The sequence below is a fragment of the Sitophilus oryzae genome, unplaced genomic scaffold, assembly GCF_002938485.1.
Source record: "Sitophilus oryzae breed Bouriz unplaced genomic scaffold, Soryzae_2.0 scaffold_1440_pilon_pilon, whole genome shotgun sequence".
Classification (NCBI taxonomy): domain Eukaryota; kingdom Metazoa; phylum Arthropoda; class Insecta; order Coleoptera; family Curculionidae; genus Sitophilus; species Sitophilus oryzae.
In genome coordinates this window covers 6,331,607-6,356,544 of record NW_022146105.1, presented here as the reverse complement: position 1 = coordinate 6,356,544, position 24,938 = coordinate 6,331,607, and the positions used below count along the sequence as shown (strand labels likewise).

General features: G+C 31.9%; 1 protein-coding gene and 1 non-coding gene across 2 annotated transcripts; both read right to left on the bottom strand.

The window, feature by feature from the left end:
- Window positions 1-3,185: 3,185 nt before the first annotated feature.
- LOC115876588 (chaoptin-like) lies at window positions 3,186-24,938 on the bottom strand. Its single transcript, XM_030892407.1, has 3 exons — window positions 24,613-24,938; window positions 6,395-8,580; window positions 3,186-5,836 (listed from the first exon to the last, which is right to left on the bottom strand). Exons 1-3 carry the CDS (start codon window positions 24,614-24,616, stop codon window positions 3,788-3,790), a joined length of 4,239 nt encoding a protein of 1,412 aa, XP_030748267.1. The 5' UTR covers window positions 24,617-24,938; the 3' UTR covers window positions 3,186-3,787.
- Window positions 11,820-11,937, bottom strand: LOC115876943. The gene has a single exon (XR_004049236.1). It is a non-coding gene; the product is annotated as a 5S ribosomal RNA (ribosomal RNA).

Below are 24,938 nucleotides of genomic sequence, written 5' to 3'. Positions count from 1 at the left end.
GACGAACATTCTTAAGTATATTGCTAAAATTATTATGAGAGTTTGACAGGTCAATGCTGGACAAACAAAAGTAATAACTCTCAAACACTTTGTTTTTGATCACAGTGAGATTCGTGTTACCACTAAGGTTTAAATTTAATCGAATATCTGGAAGGGTGTTTTCAAAAAGTATCATTTTTAAATTCATGTTGTAACTTAAATCGTAACCATTTACAACTCCATATGGAATGGTAAAGTTTGTTATGTTACTATGACGTAGATCTAGAATAGTTAAGTTAGTAGTCTCTCTTCGGATATAATCGAATAAAAAGCTATAATCTGAGAAGATAGTATGACCTAAATGTAAGTATTTTAACCTCTTCATTCTGTGTAAGAAGTTATAATCAGAAATGTTATTACTGCTGGAACCTAGAGTTTCTGAAAATCGAAATTTTGATAAAGATCTGACGGTGTTTATAGATAAATTGGGTATTCTTAAAGTAACAATATTTTTTTGTAAATGCTCCTCCCCTGGTAAGTAGATCCATTCGTCGATGTGAGTACAATTCTTTTGAACTAGTTCTATGCTGATATTTGTGCTGTTGTCTTGCAATAAATCTCCGATGTCAACTCTCAACTCGAACATGTTATCCAGATATTAAATACGGCGTCAGAGTTGGCGTGAAAATGAGGACCGTTGTCATTTTGATGGTCATTTTGTATAACGTTTGCTTTTTGAAGTACATGGGATATAATAAGAAATGTGTATGATTTGTATTGCTTAATTTAATGAGTTCATAGAACACTACAGCTTAAAAAGTAAGTACAAATAAGTCATCAAAAAGTTATTGTCACAAATATTTTATAATTAATCTAAGTACAGCAAATTCCGTTAATCTTTTTCGAAGTTTCATATACTAGGTCTTTAGGTAAACAAGTTATGTTTTTGCTAATAAGAATTGATTTTAACATAACTAGAATGGTGCATAGTAATTCTTTATTAGGGTCAAGATGTATGATTATCACCGCTTTTTAAAGAATATTGATATTAACACCCCATCTAATGAGACGTATTTTACTCTCAATCTAAATACCGTATAATTGAAAACAAACGACGTCAGCGATGGCTATGAAATGAAGATCGCTGTCATTTTTTATGTAAATTTATATGGGAAATGTCATCGATCGTCATTTCCCAGCCAACGGGACGCCGTATTTTTTCGATCATACGGTACATCTAATTCCGTTAATATTTGTAGTTTTGTACTCCGGGTCTGTAGGTAAACAGGAAATATTTTTGCTCATAAAATTTGATATTAAATCAACAAGAGTAGTGCATTGCCATTCGTTATTATTTATGTCGATATTCTTTAATGACGCGTGGTTAGATATCATCTTAAATTCGTTTTTTCTTAAATTACTGTCCTCGTGAGCGTACTCACTACCTAGATTATTATTTTGCAGATACAAAAATTCCATTTTACCCACCGAAATCGATAACAAAATGTGTAATTTAGTTCGATATAGTCCATTATGAGACAAATCTAAGAGTGTCAAGTTACCTAATCCAGAAAATACACCGTGAAAGTTGAAAGCATTATTGTTCAAATATAAATGCGTCAATTTTTCTAATGGCCAGAATATTCCAACTGGTATAGTTGATAACTTATTATTCGCTAAAGACAAACCTCTAATTTTTTCAACGAAGTAAACGCCGACTGTTCCAAAACTAAAGAGTTTGAAGATAAATTTAGTTCTTCAACGAATATAATTCGCTAAGATCTGAATTAATCTTTAAATTTAAATTGATAAATCTAAATCTGCTAATGCCTTTAAGGGCTTGAATATCTTGGGATCTATGCTGGGAGTATTTAGTCCTTAAAATCCAGATATTTTTAAACTGTATAACCCTTTAAAAGCGTTCTCGCTGATACCAGTGACAGAACAATTGATAAAAGTTAACTGAGCCAACTTATAGAATCCTTTGAACGAACTTGAATTTAACCGATCTAGTTTGGAATTTACAATAGTTAAATTTAATACGTGCATATTTAGGACTTCGGGTAAATTCAAGAAACCTTTAAAACTAACTGTCAAATACTTCATGGATGGTAATGTGGCAAATACATTTTTACCGACATAGTCAGTGTAAACACTTGATAGGTCAACAAGTTCCAAATTTCTGCATTTCTTAAAAACAGCTTTAGTGATGTTTTTAACAAGATTAAAACCCAACAATGCTTCTTTTATACTAAATATTTGATTAATAACTCCATCTAATGAGATAATGCTATTTCTGGATAAGTCGATGGTTTTTACGTTCGTATTTTTGAACACATTAGATCCTATAGAAGATATATTGGAATACGAAAGGTTTAGAGAAGTGACACTAGAATTATCGAAAAATGAATGCCCTAGTTTTGTAAGATTGTTAAAACTTAAATTTAAATAATTTAATTGGCGGGAATTAAAAAATCCCGCTGAAATATTCTGCATACTGACATTAGACAAATCTATTGACAGTCCAAGCGAAGATATGCACCAGTCCAAATAAATATGAGTGAGATTGAATGTTGTCTCGTTTAAGTTTGGTAGATAATTGTTTTTTAACGAAATGCTATGTGATGGACGAACATTTCTAAGTATATCGCTAAATTATTATGAGAGTTCGACAGGTCACTGACAAACAAATGTAATAACTCTCAAACACTTGTTTTTGATCACAGTGAGATGTGATACCACTAAGGTTTAAATTTAATCGAATATCTGGAAGGGTGTTTTCAAAAAGTATCATTTTTAAATTCATGTTGTAACTTAAATCGTAACCATTTACAACTCCATATGGAACGGTAATATTTGTTATATTACTATGACGTAAATCTAGTATAGTTAAGTTAGTAGTCTCTCTTCGGATATAATCGAATAAAAAGTTATAATCTGAGAAGTTAGTATAACCTAAATGTAAGTATTTTAACTTCTTCATTCTGTTTAGGAAGTTATAATCAGAAATGTTATTACTGCTGGAACCTAGAGTTTCTGAAAATCGAAATTTTGATAAAGATCTGACGGTGTTTATAGATAAATTGGGTATCCTTAAAGTAACAATATTTTCTAAACGCTCCTCCCATGGTAAGTAGATCCATTCGTCGATGTGAGTACAATTCTTTTGATCTAGTTCTATGCTGATATTTGTGCTGTTGTCTTGCATATAAATCTCCGATGTCAACTCTCAACTCGAACATGTTATCCAGATATTAAATACGGCGTCAGAGTTAGCGTGGAAATGAAGATCGTTGTCATTTTGTATAACGTTTGTTTTTTGAAGTACATGGGATATAATAAGAAATGTTTATGATTTGTATTGCTTAATTTAATGACTTCATAGAACACTACAGCTTAAAAAGTAAGTACAAAATAAGTCATCAAAAAGTTATTGTCACAAATATTTTATAATTAATCTAAGTACAGCAAATTCCGTTAATCTTTTTCGAAGTTTCATATACTAGGTCTTTAGGTAAACAAGTTATGTTTTTGCTAATATGAATTGATCTTAACTTAACTAGAGTGGTGCATAGTCATTCTTTATTAGTGTCAAGATGTATGATTATCACCGCTTTTTAAAGAATATTGATATTAACACCCCATCTAATGAGACGTATTTTACTCTTAATCTAAATACCGTATGATCGAAAATAAACGGCGTCAGCAATGGCTATGAAATGAAGATCGCTGTCATTTTTTATGTAAATTTATATGGGAAATGTCATCGATCGTCATTTCCCAGCCAACGGGACGCCGTTTTTTTCGATCATACGGTACATCTAATTCCGTTAATATTTGTAGTTTTGTACTCCGGGTCTGTAGGTAAACAGGAAATGTTTTTGCTCATAAAATTTGATATTAAATCAACAAGAGTAGTGCATTGCCATTCGTTATTATTTATGTCGATATTTTTTAATGACGCGTGATTAGATATCATCTTAAATTCGTTTTTTCTTAAATTACTGTCCTCGTGAGCGTACTCACTACCTAGATTATTATTTTGTAGATACAAAAATTCCATTTTACCCACCGAAATCGATAGCAAAATGTGTAATTTAGTTCGATATAGTCCATTATGAGACAAATCTAAGAGTGTCAAGTTACCTAATCCAGAAAATACACCGGGTGAAAGTTGCTGGAAAGCATTATTGTTCAAATATAAATGCGTCAATTTTTCTAATGGCCAGAATATTCCAACTGGTATAGTTGATAACTTATTATTCGCTAAAGACAAAACCTCTAATTTTTTCAACGAAGTAAACGCCGACTGTTCCAAAACTAAAGAGTTTGAAGATAAATTTAAGTTCTTCAACGAATATAATTCGCTAAGATCTGAATTAATCTTTTTTAAATTTAAATTCGATAAATTCAAATCTGCTAATGCCTTTAAGGGCTTGAATATCTTGGGATCTATGCTGGGAGTATTTAGTCCTTTAAAATCCAGATATTTTAAACTGTATAACCCTTTAAAAGCGTTCTCGCTGATACCAGTGACAGAACAATTGATAAAAGTTAACTGAGCCAACTTATAGAATCCTTTGAACGAACTTGAATTTAACCGATCTAGTTTGGAATTTACAATAGTTAAATTTAATACGTGCATATTTAGGACTTCGGGTAAATTCAAGAAACCTTTAAAACTAACTGTCAAATACTTCATGGATGGTAATGTGGCAAATACATTTTTACCGACATAGTCAGTGTAAACACTTGATAGGTCAACAAGTTCCAAATTTCTGCATTTCTTAAAAACAGCTTTAGTGATGTTTTTAACAAGATTAAAACCCAACAATGCTTCTTTTATACTAAATATTTGATTAATAACTCCATCTAATGAGATAATGCTATTTCTGGATAAGTCGATGGTTTTTACGTTCGTATTTTTGAACACATTAGATCCTATAGAAGATATATTGGAATACGAAAGGTTTAGAGAAGTGACACTAGAATTATCGAAAAATGAATGCCCTAGTTTTGTAAGATTGTTAAAACTTAAATTTAAATAATTTAATTGGCGGGAATTAAAAAATCCCGCTGAAATATTCTGCATACTGACATTAGACAAATCTATTGACAGTCCAAGCGAAGATATGCACCAGTCCAAATAAATATGAGTGAGATTGAATGTTGTCTCGTTTAAGTTTGGTAGATAATTGTTTTTTAACGAAATAGTATGTGATGGACGAACATTCTTAAGTATATTGCTAAAATTATTATGAGAGTTTGACAGGTCAATGCTGGACAAACAAAAGTAATAACTCTCAAACACTTTGTTTTTGATCACAGTGAGATTCGTGTTACCACTAAGGTTTAAATTTAATCGAATATCTGGAAGGGTGTTTTCAAAAAGTATCATTTTTAAATTCATGTTGTAACTTAAATCGTAACCATTTACAACTCCATATGGAACGGTAATATTTGTTATATTACTATGACGTAAATCTAGTATAGTTAAGTTAGTAGTCTCTCTTCGGATATAATCGAATAAAAAGTTATAATCTGAGAAGTTAGTATAACCTAAATGTAAGTATTTTAACTTCTTCATTCTGTTTAGGAAGTTATAATCAGAAATGTTATTAGTGCTGGAACCTAGAGTTTCTGAAAATCGAAATTTTGATAAAGATCTGACGGTGTTTATAGATAAATTGGGTATCCTTAAAGTAACAATATTTTCTAAACGCTCCTCCCATGGTAAGTAGATCCATTCGTCGATGTGAGTACAATTCTTTTGATCTAGTTCTATGCTGATATTTGTGCTGTTGTCTTGCAATAAATCTCCGATGTCAACTCTCAACTCGAACATGTTATCCAGATATTAAATACGGCGTCAGAGTTAGCGTGGAAATGAAGATCGTTGTCATTTTGTATAACGTTTGTTTTTGAAGTACATGGGATATAATAAGAAATGTTTATGATTTGTATTGCTTAATTTAATGACTTCATAGAACACTACAGCTTAAAAAGTAAGTACAAAATAAGTCATCAAAAGTTATTGTCACAAATATTTTATAATTAATCTAAGTACAGCAAATTCCGTTAATCTTTTTTCGAAGTTTCATATACTAGGTCTTTAGGTAAACAAGTTATGTTTTTGCTAATATGAATTGATCTTAACTTAACTAGAGTGGTGCATAGTCATTCTTTATTAGTGTCAAGATGTATGATTATCACCGCTTTTAAAGAATATTGATATTAACACCCCATCTAATGAGACGTATTTTACTCTTAATCTAAATACCGTATGATCGAAAATAAACGGCGTCAGCAATGGCTATGAAATGAAGATCGCTCTCATTTTTATGTAAATTTATATGGGAAATGTCATCGATCGTCATTTCCCAGCCAACAGGACGCCGTTTTTTTTCGATCATACGGTACATCTAATTCCGTTAATATTTGTAGTTTTGTACTCCGGGTCTGTAGGTAAACAGGAAATGTTTTTGCTCATAAAATTTGATATTAAATCAACAAGAGTAGTGCATTGCCATTCGTTATTATTTATGTCGATATTCTTTAATGACGCGTGGTTAGATATCATCTTAAATTCGTTTTTTCTTAAATTACTGTCCTCGTGAGCGTACTCACTACCTAGATTATTATTTTGCAGATACAAAAATTCCATTTTACCCACCGAAATCGATAACAAAATGTGTAATTTAGTTCGATATAGTCCATTATGAGACAAATCTAAGAGTGTCAAGTTACCTAATCCAGAAAATACACCGGGTGAAAGTTGCTGGAAAGCATTATTGTTCAAATATAAATGCGTCAATTTTTCTAATGGCCAGAATATTCCAACTGGTATAGTTGATAGCTTATTATTCGCTAAAGACAAAACCTCTAATTTTTTCAACGAAGTAAACGCCGACTGTTCCAAAACTAAAGAGTTTGAAGATAAATTTAAGTTCTTCAACGAATATAATTCACTAAGATCTGAATTAATCTTTTTTAAATTTAAATTTGATAAATTCAAATCTTCTAATGCCTTTAAGGGCTTGAATATCTTGGGATCTATGCTGGGAGCGTTTAGTCCTTTAAAATCCAGATATTTTAAACTGTATAACCCTTTAAAAGCGTTCTCGCTGATACCAGTGACAGAACAATTGATAAAAGTTAACTGAGCCAACTTATAGAATCCTTTGAACGAACTTGAATTTAACCGATCTAGTTTGGAATTTACAATAGTTAAATTTAATACGTGCATATTTAGGACTTCAGGTAAATTCAAGAAACCTTTAAAACTAACTGTCAAATACTTCATGGATGGTAATGTGGCAAATACATTTTTACCGACATAGTCAGTGTAAACACTTGATAGGTCAACAAGTTCCAAATTTCTGCATTTCTTAAAAACAGCTTTAGTGATGTTTTTAACAAGATTAAAACCCAACAATGCTTCTTTTATACTAAATATTTGATTAATAACTCCATCTAATGAGATAATGCTATTTCTGGATAAGTCGATGGTTTTTACGTTCGTATTTTTGAACACATTAGATCCTATAGAAGATATATTGGAATACGAAAGGTTTAGAGAAGTGACACTAGAATTATCGAAAAATGAATGCTCTAGTTTTGTAAGATTGTTAAAACTTAAATTTAAATAATTTAGTTGACGGGAATTAAAAAATCCCGCTGAAATATTCTGCATACTGACATTAGACAAATCTATTGACAGTCCAAGCGAAGATATGCACCAGTCCAAATAAATATGAGTGAGATTGAATGTTGTCTCATTTAAGTTTGGTAGATAATTGTTTTTTAACGAAATGCTATGTGATGGACGAACATTCTTAAGTATATCGCTAAAATTATTATGGGAGTTCGACAGGTCAATGCTGGACAAACAAATGTAATAACTGTCAAACACTTTGTTTTTGATCACAGTGAGATTCGTGTTACCACTAAGGTTTAAATTTAATCGAATATCTGGAGGAGTGTTTTCAAAAAGTATCATTTTTAAATTAATGTTGTAACTTAAATCGTAACCATTTACAACCCCGTATGGAATGGTAAAGTTTGTTATGTTACTATGACGTAGATCTAGTTTAGTTAAGTTAGTAGTTTCCCTTCGGATATAATCGAATAAAAAGCTATCATCTGAGAAGTTATTATAACCTAAATGTAAGTATTTTAACCTTTTCATTCTGTTTAGGAAGTTATAGTCAGAAATGTTATTGCTACTGAGATCTAGGGTTTCTAAAAATCGAAATTTCGATAAAGATCTGACGGTGTTTATAGATGAATTGGTTATTCTTAAAGTAAAAATGTTCTCTAAACGCTCCTCCCATGGTAAGTAGATCCATTCATCGATGTGAGTAAAGTTGTTTTGATCTAATTCTATGCTGATATTTGTGCTGTTGTCTTGCAGGAAATCCCCGATGTCAACTCTCATTTCGAACATGTTGTCCAGATATTCTTCTACTGACAAATTATTACAATGGATTGTCAGATTCTTCTCGACTATAGTATGAGAACATTGCTCGGTTAGAACTCTTGGAAGCAGGATCAAACATAAACAGGCAATTATATTGATAATGAGTCTCATGTTCCGTCTGCCTAAAAATATAAAAATTACATAGATTTTTATACATTTAATAGGGGATGTAACAAGAATTTTAAAATTATTTTATTTTTTCTTTATTAAACTTAAAAACGACATCTACACTATTTGCGAAGTAAGCCGAAGCAGGTCAAGATCGAATAGTAAAGAGGGTTATTTATATAGTGTTTTCTCGTTTAATTTTGTCTCGTCTCGTCTGGTTCAATTTGGTTTTGTATCGAGAGACTTTCATATCATGTCGGTTTTAAGCTCGAGTCAAAGGACTTTTTTTCATAAAGCTCAGTAAAGTAAGTAACCATAGACGTTCCTTAAAATATCTGTTGTTACAATGATATTTTTTTAATTACCATCTGGTTATGTTGATATACAGGGTGAGTCTTAAATAAGTGCAAATATTTTCAGGGCTGGTAGATCTCCATAAAAAAACATATTTTCTCTTTATCGTTTTTCAAATAAATCTAAAATAACAGTAAAATAATATTTTACTTTGAAAATTTCACACCTCTACTTTTCAACCAATAACATGCTTTAATGTTGACTAGTTACCATGGCAACTGAAAAAAATTCCGGAAATTTTTTCGAGGCGCCACGAAACTTTAGTGGAAATTTTTTGACAGTTGAAAAGGTAAACATAAGATCTACAATCATAATGTGAATGAACTACAATGCAAAAAATTCATGTTTATATATTGAAATATTACCCATTTGAGTTTTAGCAATACCTTGGCCAACTTAACAAATTGAAATTATTTTAAAATGTCATGTTGGATTAATATTTTTTTCAAATTTAGGGTGTGAAATTTTTTTACCGAATAGGCCTGGTTAAGCTGATATTCCTGGAGAGTCTTAAATAAGGCAAATATTTTTGGTGCTGGTAGATCTCCATAAAAAAACATATTTTCTCTTTACTGTTTCTCAAATAAATCTAAAATAACAGTAAAATAATATTTTACTTTGAAAATTTCCAAAATAAAATGATTTTTTGCTAAAATTTTGAGAATAACTGGACCTTTTCTGGATTACCTTCCTTGAAAATTTAATCAACTACCTATATTGCCATATTATCAACAAATTATATATTTTAACTAAAAACTAAAAAAAATGTCCAAACATTTTTTCAAAAAATTCGAAATTCTCATTTTTTTTCGCGAAAAATACCTCATAATCGTTTTTCTGGGGTCGAAATATACTACCCCTAAAAATATTTGCACTTATTTAAGACTCGTCCTGTATATTCCAGCTGATAAAGGAGTACGACAGGGAGACGCGATATCCCCAAAGCTGTTTACACTGTTTATTTACAGCAATATTAGAAGAAATCTTCCGTCAACTGGACTGGACCAACAAAGGATTAAAAATAGATGGAGAATATCTTAACCATCGAGGATTCGCTGATGACATAGTCCTAATTGCCAATAGTCCTAAAAAACTACAAGAACAAATTAATGAACTAAATACAGTCAGCAATAAAGTGAGTCTCACAATGAATTTAGCAAAAACTAAAGTAATGTAGAACGAACTAGTGGAAAGAAAAAACATCATAACAAATAACACAACACTGGAAATAGTAGAAGAATATATATATATATATATTTGGGACAACTAATACATAGCTCAGAAATCTCTACTACTAGAAATCAACAGAAGAATTAAGTTACCATGGAGTACTTATGGAGGAAACTCAATCATATTAAAATCTAATATATATATATATATATATATATATATATATATATATATATATATATATATATATATATATATATATATATATATTTGGGACAACTAATACATAGCTCGAAATCTCTACTACTAGAAATCAACAGAAGAATTAAGTTAGCATGGAGTACTTATGGAGGAAACTCAATCATTATTAGAATGCCACTCTATCTAAGAAAACATTCGACCAATGTGTACTACCTGTCATGACCTATGCATGCGAAACTTGGACACTTAAAACGGACATCATAAGGAAACTGCAGGTCGCACAACGTGCAATGAAACGAAATATGCTGGGGATAACCAAGAGTGACAGTAAAAGAATAGAGTGGATACGACAAAATACCCAGATAATAGACGTCATTCACAGAGTCAAATCCCTCAAATGGCAATGGGCAGCACACCTGGCAAGAAGAACGGATAACAGATGGACAACAAGAATTACAGCATGGTACCCACGAAGAGACCTAGAATAAGACCCAAACTGAGCCAACTACAAAGAGAGTATCTAAATATGTGATCGCAACCATAATTGGAAATGGTTGAATAAATGATGATGATGATCATCATCTCATCACTACCTCAAACATGAATGTATCAACTTCTTCACGAATATCTTCTTTAGTCAATGGTTTTCCATCTATTGTTGAATTAAGCAGGAGATCCAGAAAAGCCAGCTTTTTCTTTTTGCCCACATCGTCGACGTCTTTTTCCACATTTTCTTCAATTTTTTCTTGCAAACTTTTAACTCGATTTTCAATAACAGTATATATATTTTGATACCAGTAGTCGGAAGTCAGCGGAAACAGATATGGATTGACTTTCCAGAGACTAAAGGAGCGGTCCAGAAGGGAGGAGAGTAGAAGAAGACCGAACCTGAGATGGGACCATGATATTAGGAAATTAGCAGGGATAACCTGAGCCCCTGAGAGTATGTAAGGAAGACTACACCATAACTGGAAATGGTTGAATAAGCTTGTACTAGATGGATCAAAATAGAATCAATGAATTTAGTGATCAAAATTCCAAAAATTCTCTGTTTTTTACGGAATTATTTGAATTCATTGAAGATTCGAAAATAAGAACCCGAACAAACAACTTTTAAAGTTTGTCTTGCTATAAATTAGTCATTTGGCGTCATTAAAAAAATAAAATTAATTAATCAGAGATCGGTTATTTTAGTTGAGACTGAATGCAATAATTCACAGCCTTCCATTTGTAAACTTCCTGAACGTCTCTGTGGAAACAATTGTGTTAATTAGATACGCAAAAAAGCACGTGATAAAATCGGTTTCGAAAATTTGAGATTCAAATCGAGTAGGCATCCAGAAGTATTTGGCGAGTGGTGTGGTGGCCGTTTAATAATAGGTAAGGTATCAAAACGCTTGTTTTTTGATAAATCAAAATAAAAAAAAATATAGAAAAACGATAAAAAATACTTAAAAAATTAAATATGTACTTAAAAAAATATTAAATACTGATTAATGATGGAAGGACTGAATAAAAAATAAGAAAAAAGTAACGGCACGCGGGGTTCCCAAGCGGTCACCCATCCAAGTACTAACCGCGCCCGACGTTGCTTAACTTCAGTGATCGAACGGGAACTGGTGCGCCAACGTGGTATGGCCGTTACATATTAAATATCATGGCTATCGTGCTATTTAAACCGTCTTTACTTATGTGCCAAATAAAAATATTTATTCTATGAATAAAAAAAAGAAAAACTTATAGACAAATTGATCATTTGTTTCATTTTCAAAAAAAATATATTCCAAAAATATCGATTTTGGATATAGAGCGTATTTAAAAAAAATATAAAGAAGTGTTTTTACTATAATCAGTTATAAACTCGGTTATAAAGCATCAATAAATTACTATATTCCTTAACTTTGAAGTTAAAAATATACAGGGTGTTTCGAAAAACAAGTGCCATCTCTCGTGGGGAGATTCCTTGCGTAAAAATAAGATTAATTTTTGTATTTCTATTAAATAAGATTAAGATTTTTCATATCAACATAGATCCGATTCTGCTTTGTTTCGTAGCTACAGAGTGTTAAAGTCTAAAGTTTAATATTTTTTTGATTTGTTATACAGGGTGTCCCAGAAATGAGTGCAGATATTTTAAGGGGTGGTAGATCTGGTCAAAATAAACATATTTTCTCTTTACCATTTTTAAAATAAATTGAAAATAACCAAGTTATTTAACTTTGAAAATTTATAAAAATAATCGCAACATTTTGAGAACCGCCGGCAGATATTGCCACATCCAATTACCCGGATCAAGCCCGGATTTGTAGTGTGTGTTGCCATATGGACAAGAAAGTATATGTTTACAAGTAAGTCATAAAATCACAACACCTGAGGAGTTTGCAGAGATGCATTACATTTTTAAGATTGTGATATTATTACATAAAATAAATTAAAAGTTAAATGTTTAAAAGTTAAATTAAAAAACTTACCCAACATTAAAAAAGATACTTATGACAGATCGATGTAACTGCGACAGTTCTCTTTTTCGATACACACTTAACTAAAATACACTTCATTGTGCTGCTTACTTGTACGTGCTATTATAAAAACTGCTAAAATAACAGTCCCCATTTTTAACTTAACACATTATTTTCGTATAGGCTTCATCACAATTTGAACCACTGATTTACAAAACACCTTGAAAAGCACACATTACACATTACTTTGAATATCTTTCTGAATGAATAAATGTTGAGAATTATGTCTCTTACCGCCACTTTACGAACTACTGTCAATCTAAGAAAATACATGTTTCACTCAACAATTTTAAATACGTATTTTGCTTTTTCGCTATTTTTTCGATGTATTTCGACAATTCCGTCAACAGTCCAACCGTCGGCCAAGACAGCCACGCATCACTGGTTGGTAATTGCTCACTACTTCTTTGTCGCGCCGGCGTGTCGAGCTTGCGTCATGCGAGGTTGCCGTAGTTTCAACAATTTCAAATTCAAGATACTCGAAGCAATCAAATTCTTATTAAATTTTAAAAATAAAACAGAAAAACATGAAAGGAAACAAACAAAACACAAATGAATTGATTATTGATAAGGTCACAAAAAAGAAATTTCTAAAATGTTTATCGTAATTCAGAATTCAATATATCGAAAACAGCCCGACGAATAATCAATTCATTTTCGTTTTGTTTGTTTCCTTTCATGTTTCTCTGTTTTATTTTTAAAATTTAATACAAATTTGATTGCTTCGAATGTCTTGAATTTGAAATTGTTGTAACTACAGCAACGTTGCTTAACATCGTCGTCTGACGCAAGCCTGCCACGACGGCGCGGCTCAAAGGACCAGTTCACACGTGGCACTCTTGGCCGACGCGCGACGTTTGGGCTGTCAAAATACATCGCAAAAATAGCGAAAAAAACAAAATACGTATTTAAAATTGTGAGTGAAACATGTCTTAGATTGAAAGTAGTTCGTAAAGTGGCGATAAGAGACGGTATTCAAAGTAATGTGCGCTTTTCAAGGTGTTTTGTAAATCAGTGGTTCAAATAAAACAGAGAAACATGAAAGAAAACAAATATTGAATTCTAAATTACGATAAACATTTTAGGAATTTCTTTTTTGTGACCTGGTTCTGAATAATATGATGAATAATTTTCGTAAACGTCATAAACGTAATGTTTTAGTTAATTTTCGGTGGTTTTTGTTAAGTTTTCATTGAAAGGGTAAGTACTAAAAATAATTAATGTGTTTTTTTTTTCTATAATAATTATCAATAATGAGCACTGATAAAAATTTAACATTCCTAATTTTTGAGTAGAAATTTTTCTATGAATTTATAAATGTAGAACTATGTAGAATGTGGATAACATAGGAGGTTGCAACACTGCAAGGTTTAGATACACCGTAGAGAAATCTCAGGTGAATAAACAAGTGGCACTAAAAAGTTTTTTCAAATTTCCCGGAAAATGTCAAGAAAAATTTTAAATTTTCAACATTTTTTTTTCGCAAAAAAAACCTCATAGGCGTGTTTCTGGGGTTAAACTATACTACTAGTTAAAATATTTGCACTTATTTCTGGAACAACCTGTATAATTATTTCCTTCCAAATATTTTTAGCGTTTCGAAAGAAATTTTGATGGTAAAAGCAAAGTGTAAAAGTCACTATAAATGCGACATATTTTACAGCTAAGAAAGTGTCGACATATTCACCATGCAGGGACGTGCGTATGGGTTATCACTGAAATATTTTTCTAAAAAAAGCATGTACACCACTGATTTTTTTTCTCTTGTTAGCAAAATAGTGTAAGCAGTTTAATTTCGATTAAAAGTTGCCTCTTGACATTTCGTCGATTTCGGCCTTCTTAATATCATTAGCAAATGTTTTAAATAAGTACACATTGATTTCTCATCAAAAAATATGATAAAAGGATCCTATAAACATGTGTATAGAAAGGCATAGTTTTAGAGTTACAGAATGTTAAAACTTTTTAAAATTAGATTTTTTGTAATTATCTTAAATACCAATATTTTTTTATTTGAAATTGCTGTATATTGGACTAATAGTAACAATAACTAATAGCACAGCTAATAGTAATAATATTTAATAATAAATTAGGTAAAATATATAATTTATTAATTTTATTTTTATTTTAATTTTATTAATTGTGGTTAATAAAATTGCGTTTATCTCATCAAGGAGGCCGAATTCGACAAAATATCAAGATATAACTTTTAATTGGCAATAAATGGCCTACACAATTTTGATATCAAAAGAAAACAGTCAATGGCGCACATGATTTTTTCTAGAAATATTCCAGTGATAATCCATATGCACGTCCCTGATGAATTTATTGACACTTTTTTAGCATTAAAATATGTAACACTTATATAGTAACTTTTACCCTCAAAATTTCTTTCAAATCACTAAAAGTACTGAAGAAAATTAAAATAAATCGAAAGATTAAGTATTAAGACTTTAACACCCTGTAGCTATGAAACAAAGCAGAATCGGACCTATCTTGATATGAAAAATAAACCTTATTTTTACGTGAGGAATCTCCCCACGAGAGATAACATGTTTTTTAAAACACCCTGTATAGGTACACGGCATTTCATTTAAATAAAAACTACAAATTTATTGTAAAAATATATGTGAATGATCAGTGTATATTTCCCAAAATACTGTGCGATATATCTTTTTTTTTCGCATATATTACAAAAAGAAAAAAAAATCAGAAATAGAAAATTATTTTGAGTATAAATATGTTTAAGTAAGTAAGTAAGAAAGACTAAGTAAGTAAGAAAGAATATTGTATGCAGGATCGGCCTGGCCATAGAGTGGCGATTGCCAGCCGGACCCAGCATTTGCGGGCCCCCCTGTCTTAGGACCTACATGTAAAACAGTTCGTTATTTAATCTTAAATACACGGAAAAAATAATTTGTAATAAACCCCACAATCGTAGAAAACGCTGCTGCATTTTGCATCTAAAATGGTACTAGGCCTGTGACTAGGCATCACGTTGTAACTTTTATTTCTATCATGAGATCTCCAAAATAGTTAAATATGCTTGATTTTATACGAAAATAGCGAACAAGTGTGGAGGTAATTCTCACAATTTGTGTCAGAGAATATTCAGATTGTACTCGTTGAAATTTAAATGAAAATCATTATTACAAATTGTAGCACTATTAACTATATACAGACCGGACCACCGTAGTAGTAACATAGGCAGAACCGGAAGAATTAGCGTATGTATACCCGCCCGCCGGATAAAAAGCAGGCGAAAAAATGCGATAAAATAAAAATAGGTAGATATGTGATAACAATGTTACAGAATTTGTATTTATCCGTGTTTTAATAGCCAAAACGAATACATAGATTCTCGCTACAACTCTCGTGTAAAATTTATTTTTTAAGTAAAATAATGGATGTTTACGAAGTTCGTGAGAAAATTCAAATTGTAAAATGGTATTTCCAAAATAGGTCTTATCGGGATATACAAACAATTTTTCCACAAACTTTTGTAAACAGGCCAATTCCATCTTTACCTACTATATCAAGAGTTATTAATAATTTTGAAATACATGGATGCGTGTCCGCACAAAAACACAAAATGCCTGATGTGTTGATTAATGAAGAACAGGAGTTAAAGCAAGTGTTTGGGGTGGTTTTGTAGGGGAGCATATGATTGGTCCATTTTTTATAAAGGGTAATTTAACTGTTGCAAAGTATTTGGACTTGTTACAGCAGCAGATTGTCGCTAGAATTCGTGAGTTATTGGGAGAAAGATTCCACAATGTCTGGTTTCAACAAGATGGTTGCCCTGCCCACAATACCCGTATTGTTCAAGAATATTTGAACAATACTTTTCCCAACCGTTTAATTAGTGAACATGGAACTATTTTGTGGCCCGCTAGATCACCAGATCTTTCTCCCAATGATTTCTTTTTGTGGGGTTATGTAAAATCTAAAGTGTATGGTCATAATAGGGCTAATAATCTGGATGAGCTTGAAGTAAAAATATGAGAGGCTTTCCAAACTATTAGCCCTAATATGTTAGCCAATGTCAGACGGGGATTTTACGACCGCCTAGGCTTCTGTCTAGCACAAGAAGGTGGTCTTTTTGAACACTTGTTATAACTTTTTTTTATTTAGAGTAATATTTTAGTTTTTTTCGGGTTTAGAGAATTTATTTATTTTGGCTTGTAAACACACTCAAATAATAAATATTTAAGTATTTTTATTTTAAATGTTACCGTCAGTGAAGATAAACACTTAAAATGAAAATAATAAATACTCGGCTCTCCTCGCGTCGTATTCCTAGTGTCACGACCGACCCTTCCAAGCACAACTGCAACTGCGTACTGCCTGTCCAGCCGACTAGCCGGCAGTGAATCTCAAGTACTCTAGTACGAACGCAAATCGGGTAAACGTAAATTCGTCCGGCAACTTGCTATGTTACTCGTAGCCTGGTCTTCTCTGTATATTTTTTGGCACAATTTACTGCTACTATACTCAGTTGGGAAAGAATAATAACTTAGCTAATACAACAATTAATTGTGAGTCATATTATGTTAACAAACATATATACAATGTTGTAGTATTTTCATTTTATATGTTTTCTTTCAGTGTAGAAATGAAACAGAAAAAAGTGCCGCTAATATTCTGAGGTCATCCCTAAAATACTTTTTTTTATTAATATTTACATACATTTGCATTGCATTACGGGTAGTTCTCTGATTTCAAACACTAACAACAAATCAATAGGGAAAAATTGACCAAAACGTAAGCCGAAAAAATACACAAAAAATCCACCCGGGTCCCTCTGGCCCAGTCCGACCCTGATTGTATTTATAAACAGACATAAAACTACATAAAAAACAAACTTACATGTAATATTGATAAACCTATTCAAACAAAATAAACTAATCACTAATTCTTTTTACAATATCAGTTATTTTAGGAAAAAAGCATTAAACTAAATACCGAAACAGTACCTACTTAGAAGCTATAGATAACTTACACCAAAGCGAATATAGTTTGACGCTTTGATGAAAGTAAATACATATCTTTTACACATCTATTAAAAAATATTTGTTTATTCAGATTTGAGTTGATTCTGCGAATACCATTGGAATATATTTTTGTTAATAAGAAAATCAATAGAATTTAACAAAAATGAATAACCAAGTAATATATGTAAATATAATTTTTAATGTCAATAATGTCACAGTATAAAGTAGAAAGAAATTAGTAGTTTCACTTCTCGTCAAATATTTTGATCTATTTCTGTCACATCGAATGATTTTGTATTCGCATCGGGTTTACGAATATACCCAAATAGTTTCAAACCTTTCCGAACACTGCGGTGGCTAAAAGGTGTGCGTGACTCGCCAGAGATGTATTTAGGTACGTAAAAGTAAAAATATTGGTGCAGAATTATCTAGCCTACATCTAGAAAATGAAGAGATAGAAGCCTGCAATGACTACACCTACCTAGGAGTGATATTTGACACGACAGCTAAAGATGACAAAGAAATTAAAAAAAAACGAATATCACAAGCTAGAAGAACAATTGGCTGTCTGAATGGAGTATTTTGGAGTAATGAAAAAACGGAAGATCAATATATACGAGACCCTGGTAAAGAACAGACTCTATGGTGCAGAAACTTGGCGAATAACGGAAGCCAGCCGAAGAAAACTGGAAGCGGTAGAAATGGATGCTTATAGACGAGCCTTAGGAACTCTCAGAAGAGATGGAGTCCGAAACGAAGGAATCCAACAGAGAATAGGAATAGAGGGGTCTTTGGCAACCGACATCGAACGCCAACAACTTATGTAGTACGGACATGTCCAGAGGATGGATGACACCCGACTTCCAAAACAAATTATGCAATGCAAGCAAATTATCCCAACATCGAACGTGGAAGGCCTAAGAAGACTTGGAAGGAGGGTGTCACAAGAGCAATGAGTGCCAGAAATCTAAGGGAGGGACAATGGAACGATCGGAACACGTGGAGGTTAGGCATCGGACAACGTCGCAAGACGTTCTAGACCGATATATACAGGGTGTCCCAGAAATAAGTGCAAATATTTTAAGGGGTGGTAGATCTGGTCAACAGAAACATTTTTTCTCTTTACCGTTTTTCAAGTAAGTTCAAAATAACCGAGTTATTTTGCTTTGAAAATTTAAACAAAAAATGCTTTTTTGCTTAAATTTTGAGAACCACTGGATCTTTTCTGGATTTTCGTTCATATAAATTTAATCCTATGTACCTATGTTATTATTAATGCCATATTATCAAGAAATTATGTTCTTTAACTTAAAACTAAAAATATTTCCAAATTTTTTTTTTAAATTCCAAATTTAGATTTTTTTTTTCGCAAAAAAGCCTCATCGGCGTGTTTCTGACGCCAAAATCATCTACCGGTTGAAATACTTATTTCTGGGACGCCCTGTATATAAAAGTAAAAGTAATATAAAAATATATCCTTTCATACATCAGATGAGAACAAACAAGTCAAATAGAGCAAAAATTGTAATTGTGTGTATAAAGTTTCTCACATGTAAAAAGAAATGTATATCAAAGAATATCTCAATATGTCTATTACCTCACGAGTTAATATCAATTAATTTTGAGCATAATGCGTTTAGATATAGGATTTTAAAGGGCCATGACAGTGTATCTCGATATATCGATATATTAATTCGAAAATAGCACGAAAAAAATAGCATTACGGATTTTAAATAGCTATGTATTCTTTTCACTTCATTTAATTTTAATAACCCATAACAATTTTCTGATCCATTAAGGTAATCAATGGTAGCACACAGTAACGAACTTAATTTTTGTAATGCGACTCTGTTCTGGGAAGCAAGGGTTGAACCCCGCAGCTTGAATGTCGGATCTTGACTGAAACGCTATACACACTGCAAACAATCTGCCAAATTTTGTCGCCAGGAGGAATACACTTTATTGTGAGTGGCGCTACTAGTTACGTTATACTATGGTAATGGTCGTAATGGAATTATATACAGTTTTAATACTTGTGACTGTGACTTAATGACGGTTTTGGGGATTCTATTTATATAATCCCGTTAGCTCAATTTTTCTTGCTTATGGAATGAAATTAGTTTATAACCAAATCAAAGCCAAACATTGACAAAAACGTATAATATTAAAAAATCGAGAATGTATAGACAGGGTGTCCGAATATTCCGTGGACATAGAACTACTATTTTTTTTTTGGAATCAAAATAAGTTTATTCGACACAATTTATATCTGTACAAAAGTGCTTTATTTGTCCGTTAGAACAGGGGCGGATACAAGAATTTATTTTGGAGAGGACCAAATAAAAAGTAATGTAGAATATGCTTTTTAGAGTGCCATTTTTAACCCAAAATCCAAATATATATCCCAATTTATAGATTATATGGGGGGCTGGACCCCAGGGGCTCCCCCTCTGTATCCGCCACTGTGTTAAAGGATATCAAACTATAAGAAAATAAACACATTTTTTAAAATATTTTAAGAACCGATATTCCGATTTGAACGATATTTGGGTGCCTATGTTTTGCTAAGCGCTTTAACATTTGACTTTTACCCCTCCGCTACATAAGTTTTAGTAAAAAATGTCTATACCTATGTGGCGGATTCATCTCTCCAAAAAATCCTATATGGGTATTTCGCCACTGCAAGAAAATCTACAAAATAAAATACTTATTTTTTGTAAACACCTCTGCGTTAATCCCGAACGGAAACTACTTGTCAGAAGTTAGGTTTACAAATACACAAATTTGCCTTACGAACAAAAAAATGCTTAACGTTTCGGAAAGTTTATCTCTTTCCGTCGTCTTTTTCTTCGTTTCCGTTTGAGATTAATACAGAAATGTTTACAAAAAATAACTATTTTATTTTGTAGATTTTCTTGCAGTGGCGAAATACCCATAAAGGATTTTTTGGAGAGAAGCTTTAGTAGACCTATGTTCCTACTCCGCCGACCAGTGATTTTTTTTCCGCAAAAATGGACCTCATAATTTTTACTAGATTTTTTCTCTTGTAAAAACCGCCACATCGCATAGTTTTGGAGAAAAAAAATTGGGCATCTTTTTTCCAAAACAGACCTAAGAAATATACAGGGAGGTCCAATAATCCGCGGACAAAAAAAATACATATTTTTTTAAACCAAATAAGTTATTTGGTCACGATTTACCTTTATATAAAAGTGCTTCGTTCGTCCGTTAGGGCATCATTCAAAAATAAACCCAAAAAAACTTCATTCAGAACGTCAAAATGAATGGAATAAATTAGTGGTTTCAATTAGAGCAAAAGTTTGTTGCTTTAATTTCAATGTAAAGATTCATTCAGAACCTCAAAATTCGTGGAATAAATCAATGGTTTCAATTAGCGTAGAAGTTTATTCCTCTAATATTCACAACGTCAAAATTAGTGGTAGTAATCTTCAATTAGTGGAAAAAGTTAACAAACTTTTAACATTTCCACTAATTATACTTCAAAAGTGGCGAGGAATGTCATTTTAGCCTTTGATTATCTTCCGTCAAGACAAATTGTGGTTAGAGATCAAAAGTTTATTGTTTAATGAGCTAAATATTTGGCTTTCTCTATGGATAGGTACCACTGACTACCGCAAGCTGTTGCTAGGATATTCTTTTAATTTTAATTGTGTTTTTTAGGCATTGTCAATGATCGTAAACTAAAAATTATAAAGTATAATTGAAACGATTAATTTTTTCCACTAATTGCGAGGTTCTGAATTAAGCTAAACATTAATTAATTTAAAATTTATGAAGCTTAAACTGCATTCAGAACCTCGCAATTAGTGAAATAAATTAGTGGTTTCAATTACACTTCATACTTTTTAGTTTACGATCGTTCACAATGTCTAAAAACACAATTAAAATTAATAAAATATCCTAGCAACAGCTTGCGGTAGTCTGTTGTATCCATAGAAAGAGCATAATATTTAGCTTATAAAACAATAAACTTTTGATTCTAACCAAAATTTTTCTCGACGGGTGATAATCAAAGGCCAAAATGACATTCCTCGCAAATTTTGAAGTATAATCAGTGGAAAAGTCAAAAGCTTGTTAACTTTTTCCGCTAATTGAAAATTACTACCACTAGATATGACGTTCTGAATGCTTACATTAAAACTAGGTGAACAAACTTCTACGGCTAATTAAAACTATTAATTTATTCCACTGATTTCGAGGTTCTGAATGAAGCTTTAAGCTGCATTCAGAACCTCGCAATTAGTGGAATGCTTTCAATTACACTTTATAGTCTCTAGTTTACGTGGTGTTTTTTTTTCACAAGACAAAGTATGTTGTAAATACTAGAAGGATCATTTTACGAAAAAAAATTGGTCATAGGTGGAGTTGAAAAATATTTATACCAAAATTTATATAGGTGTGGGGGTAGTTTTCACCCTCGATCGGACCTATGTTGATATGAAAAATAAATCTTATTTTTACGTGAGGAATCTGCCCACGAAAGATGGCACATGTTCTTTAAGTTTTTAATTAAATAACATAATTTCTTCATAATATAGCAACATAGGTATTAGATTAAATTTACAAGAAAAAAAAAACAGAGAAGATCCAGCGGTTCTCAAAATTTTAGCAGAAAATCATGTTTTTTTCGAAATTTTCAAAGTAAAATAACTCCGTTATTTTGGACTTATTTGAAAAACGAAAAAGAGAAAATATGTTTCTTTTATCGAGATTTACCACCCCTTAAAATACTTGCACTTATTTCTGGGACACCCTGTATATTCGAAAAAATCGAAAACGAAAATATATTTTTCCAGCGAGACAAGGCTCCGCCTCTGAATGCTGAAGTTATCAGCAAATTTTTGAAGCCAATTTCGAGAATAATTGAATAGCTAACCAAGACCCCAGCCGTTGGACATCGAGGCCGGCGCGGCGGACTTAGTTCCTATGGATTTTTATTTTTGCGGAAGAATAAATAAGGTTCTTATTTTTAAATTGCCCATATATAATATAGGCAAGAATTAGAACTACTTATGCGAGGGTATCTTTCATCCCCAATGAGTTAATTAATTCCGCGAGAAAAAAACGGCCCCGTCTGTCCATAACAGAAGACGGTCGACATATCGAACAACCAAAATCTCAGGTCTTGGTTTGATATTAATATTTATTGTTATTAGATATAGTTCAAATGTGTTAATGTTGTTAAATGTGATTTAAATTGTTATAAAATTCTGCATCTCTCATTGCAAATATTATTCCGCCGTTCAAAGCCTACTTATTCAAAGTGGGCGAATTTTTACAAACTGTATATCTCGAAAGAAGAGGAATCGAGCAAAATTCTTTTTTTTTAATTCTTTTCAATGAATTAAAAATACACAGGGTGTCCCATATAAACAATTTCCTATTCATAATTCCTAAATTGTTAATTTTTAAAAAAAATATTCTTAAACCATTAAATTCTACATATAAAGGTGCTTTGGAAATGTTTTCATGAAAATACAAAATTTTCTATAGCAAAAAAGTTACAGTGATTTGTTAAAAATGCACTTTTTTGAAAAACATCCCGTAATTCCGAAACGATAACAGATATCTATGTGCGGTTTTCATCGTCATGTTTTTGATAAAAATTAAGCTCCAGACACCGATATTAGTTTTCGTCTATCTCCTACAGAAAAGGATGTTTCCCTTTAAAAGCGTCCAATTTGGCCCACCCTGTACATGTGTTGATAAATAATATATGTCAAGGGTCGACAAAGGCCCGGAACTTAAGATACCGCTGAGCCGGCAGTCGTTGGCAGTCGCTGGCAGTCGTCGGCAGTCACTGGCAGTCGTCGGCAGTCACTAGCAGTCTTGTATAAAATGACATTTTGGCAATACGTGTACATTTTTTACCCTAGGGAGACATCCCTCGTTTTGCACCCTTCCCGTACTTTTTCTTGATTTTTGCAAAAGTCAAATGTTAAAGCGCTGAGCAAAACTTAGGCACCCCAAATATCATTCAAATCGGAATATCGGTTCTTAAAATATCTTAAAGAATGTCTTTATTTTTTTAAAGTTAATCCCCTAACGGCCAGACACAGCAGTTTTGTATAGAATTAAATTGTGTCCAATGAAATTATTTTGATTCCAAAAATATCCAGTCGGTAGAATCATTTTCTGTGTACACAGAATATTGTGACACTTTTATGTAAACTGTACTTAACATGTAAATACCACAACAAATAGATATAGATAACTAAGTAATGATAAAAAATGGACACCAGAATAAAGATTCTTAATAGCCAGCAGTACAGTTTGCGTTATAAGCTAGAAGATGACAGCGATGTTAAGGGTAAATTCAGGTCATGTGTTCTGATAAATTGAAAGAAGTGGGAGCTCTAATAAAGTATGGCTAAACGGATATACACTGCCATATAGTACGACGAATCCTAACATATGGATCTATGGTATGATGATCAGCTTTGGAGAAGACAACCAATCTTTCCAAACTTTGAAAAGAACAAAAAAGTACATGCGTGTGCATTACGCGAGCGTTAAGATTGACGCCTACAGATTATTACCTGATGCGAGGCCTCCACTTGCCTCCACCCATTAGATCTTCATATAAAAAACAGGCTCTGAGAAACTGGTTGCTTGACGGATGGTCCAGCCGTATATTCGCGGAAACTTACTGAAGGATATCATTGCTGGACCATCAGATTATCTGATACCGTGGCAAGAACTTTGAAGTCGGAATTTTGTATTGACATAATAATATTTAATAATAAAAAATCTTTAAAATCAAAAATATATTATCTAATATACTTACTCATTTTGACGAAGACAATACCATATTTTAATTGAAAGAATATATGAGTATATCATATAATTTATCTATTTGATATACGCGACTCATCCAGGATTCTTATTAAAATCCTTGCCATTTTAAAACACGACACTAAACGCTAATACCAAAAAGTTACTAATATTATTCACTATCCTGGAAACATTAAAACACTGTAGATTTTACAGGGCCTATTCTAATGTTATGAATTAAGATTTACTGAATGTAGGAAATGTGTAATAATTTTATCAATAAACTATTAAGGTTATCACAAATGTGGAGCAAAATATTTACGATTTACATTAATACAT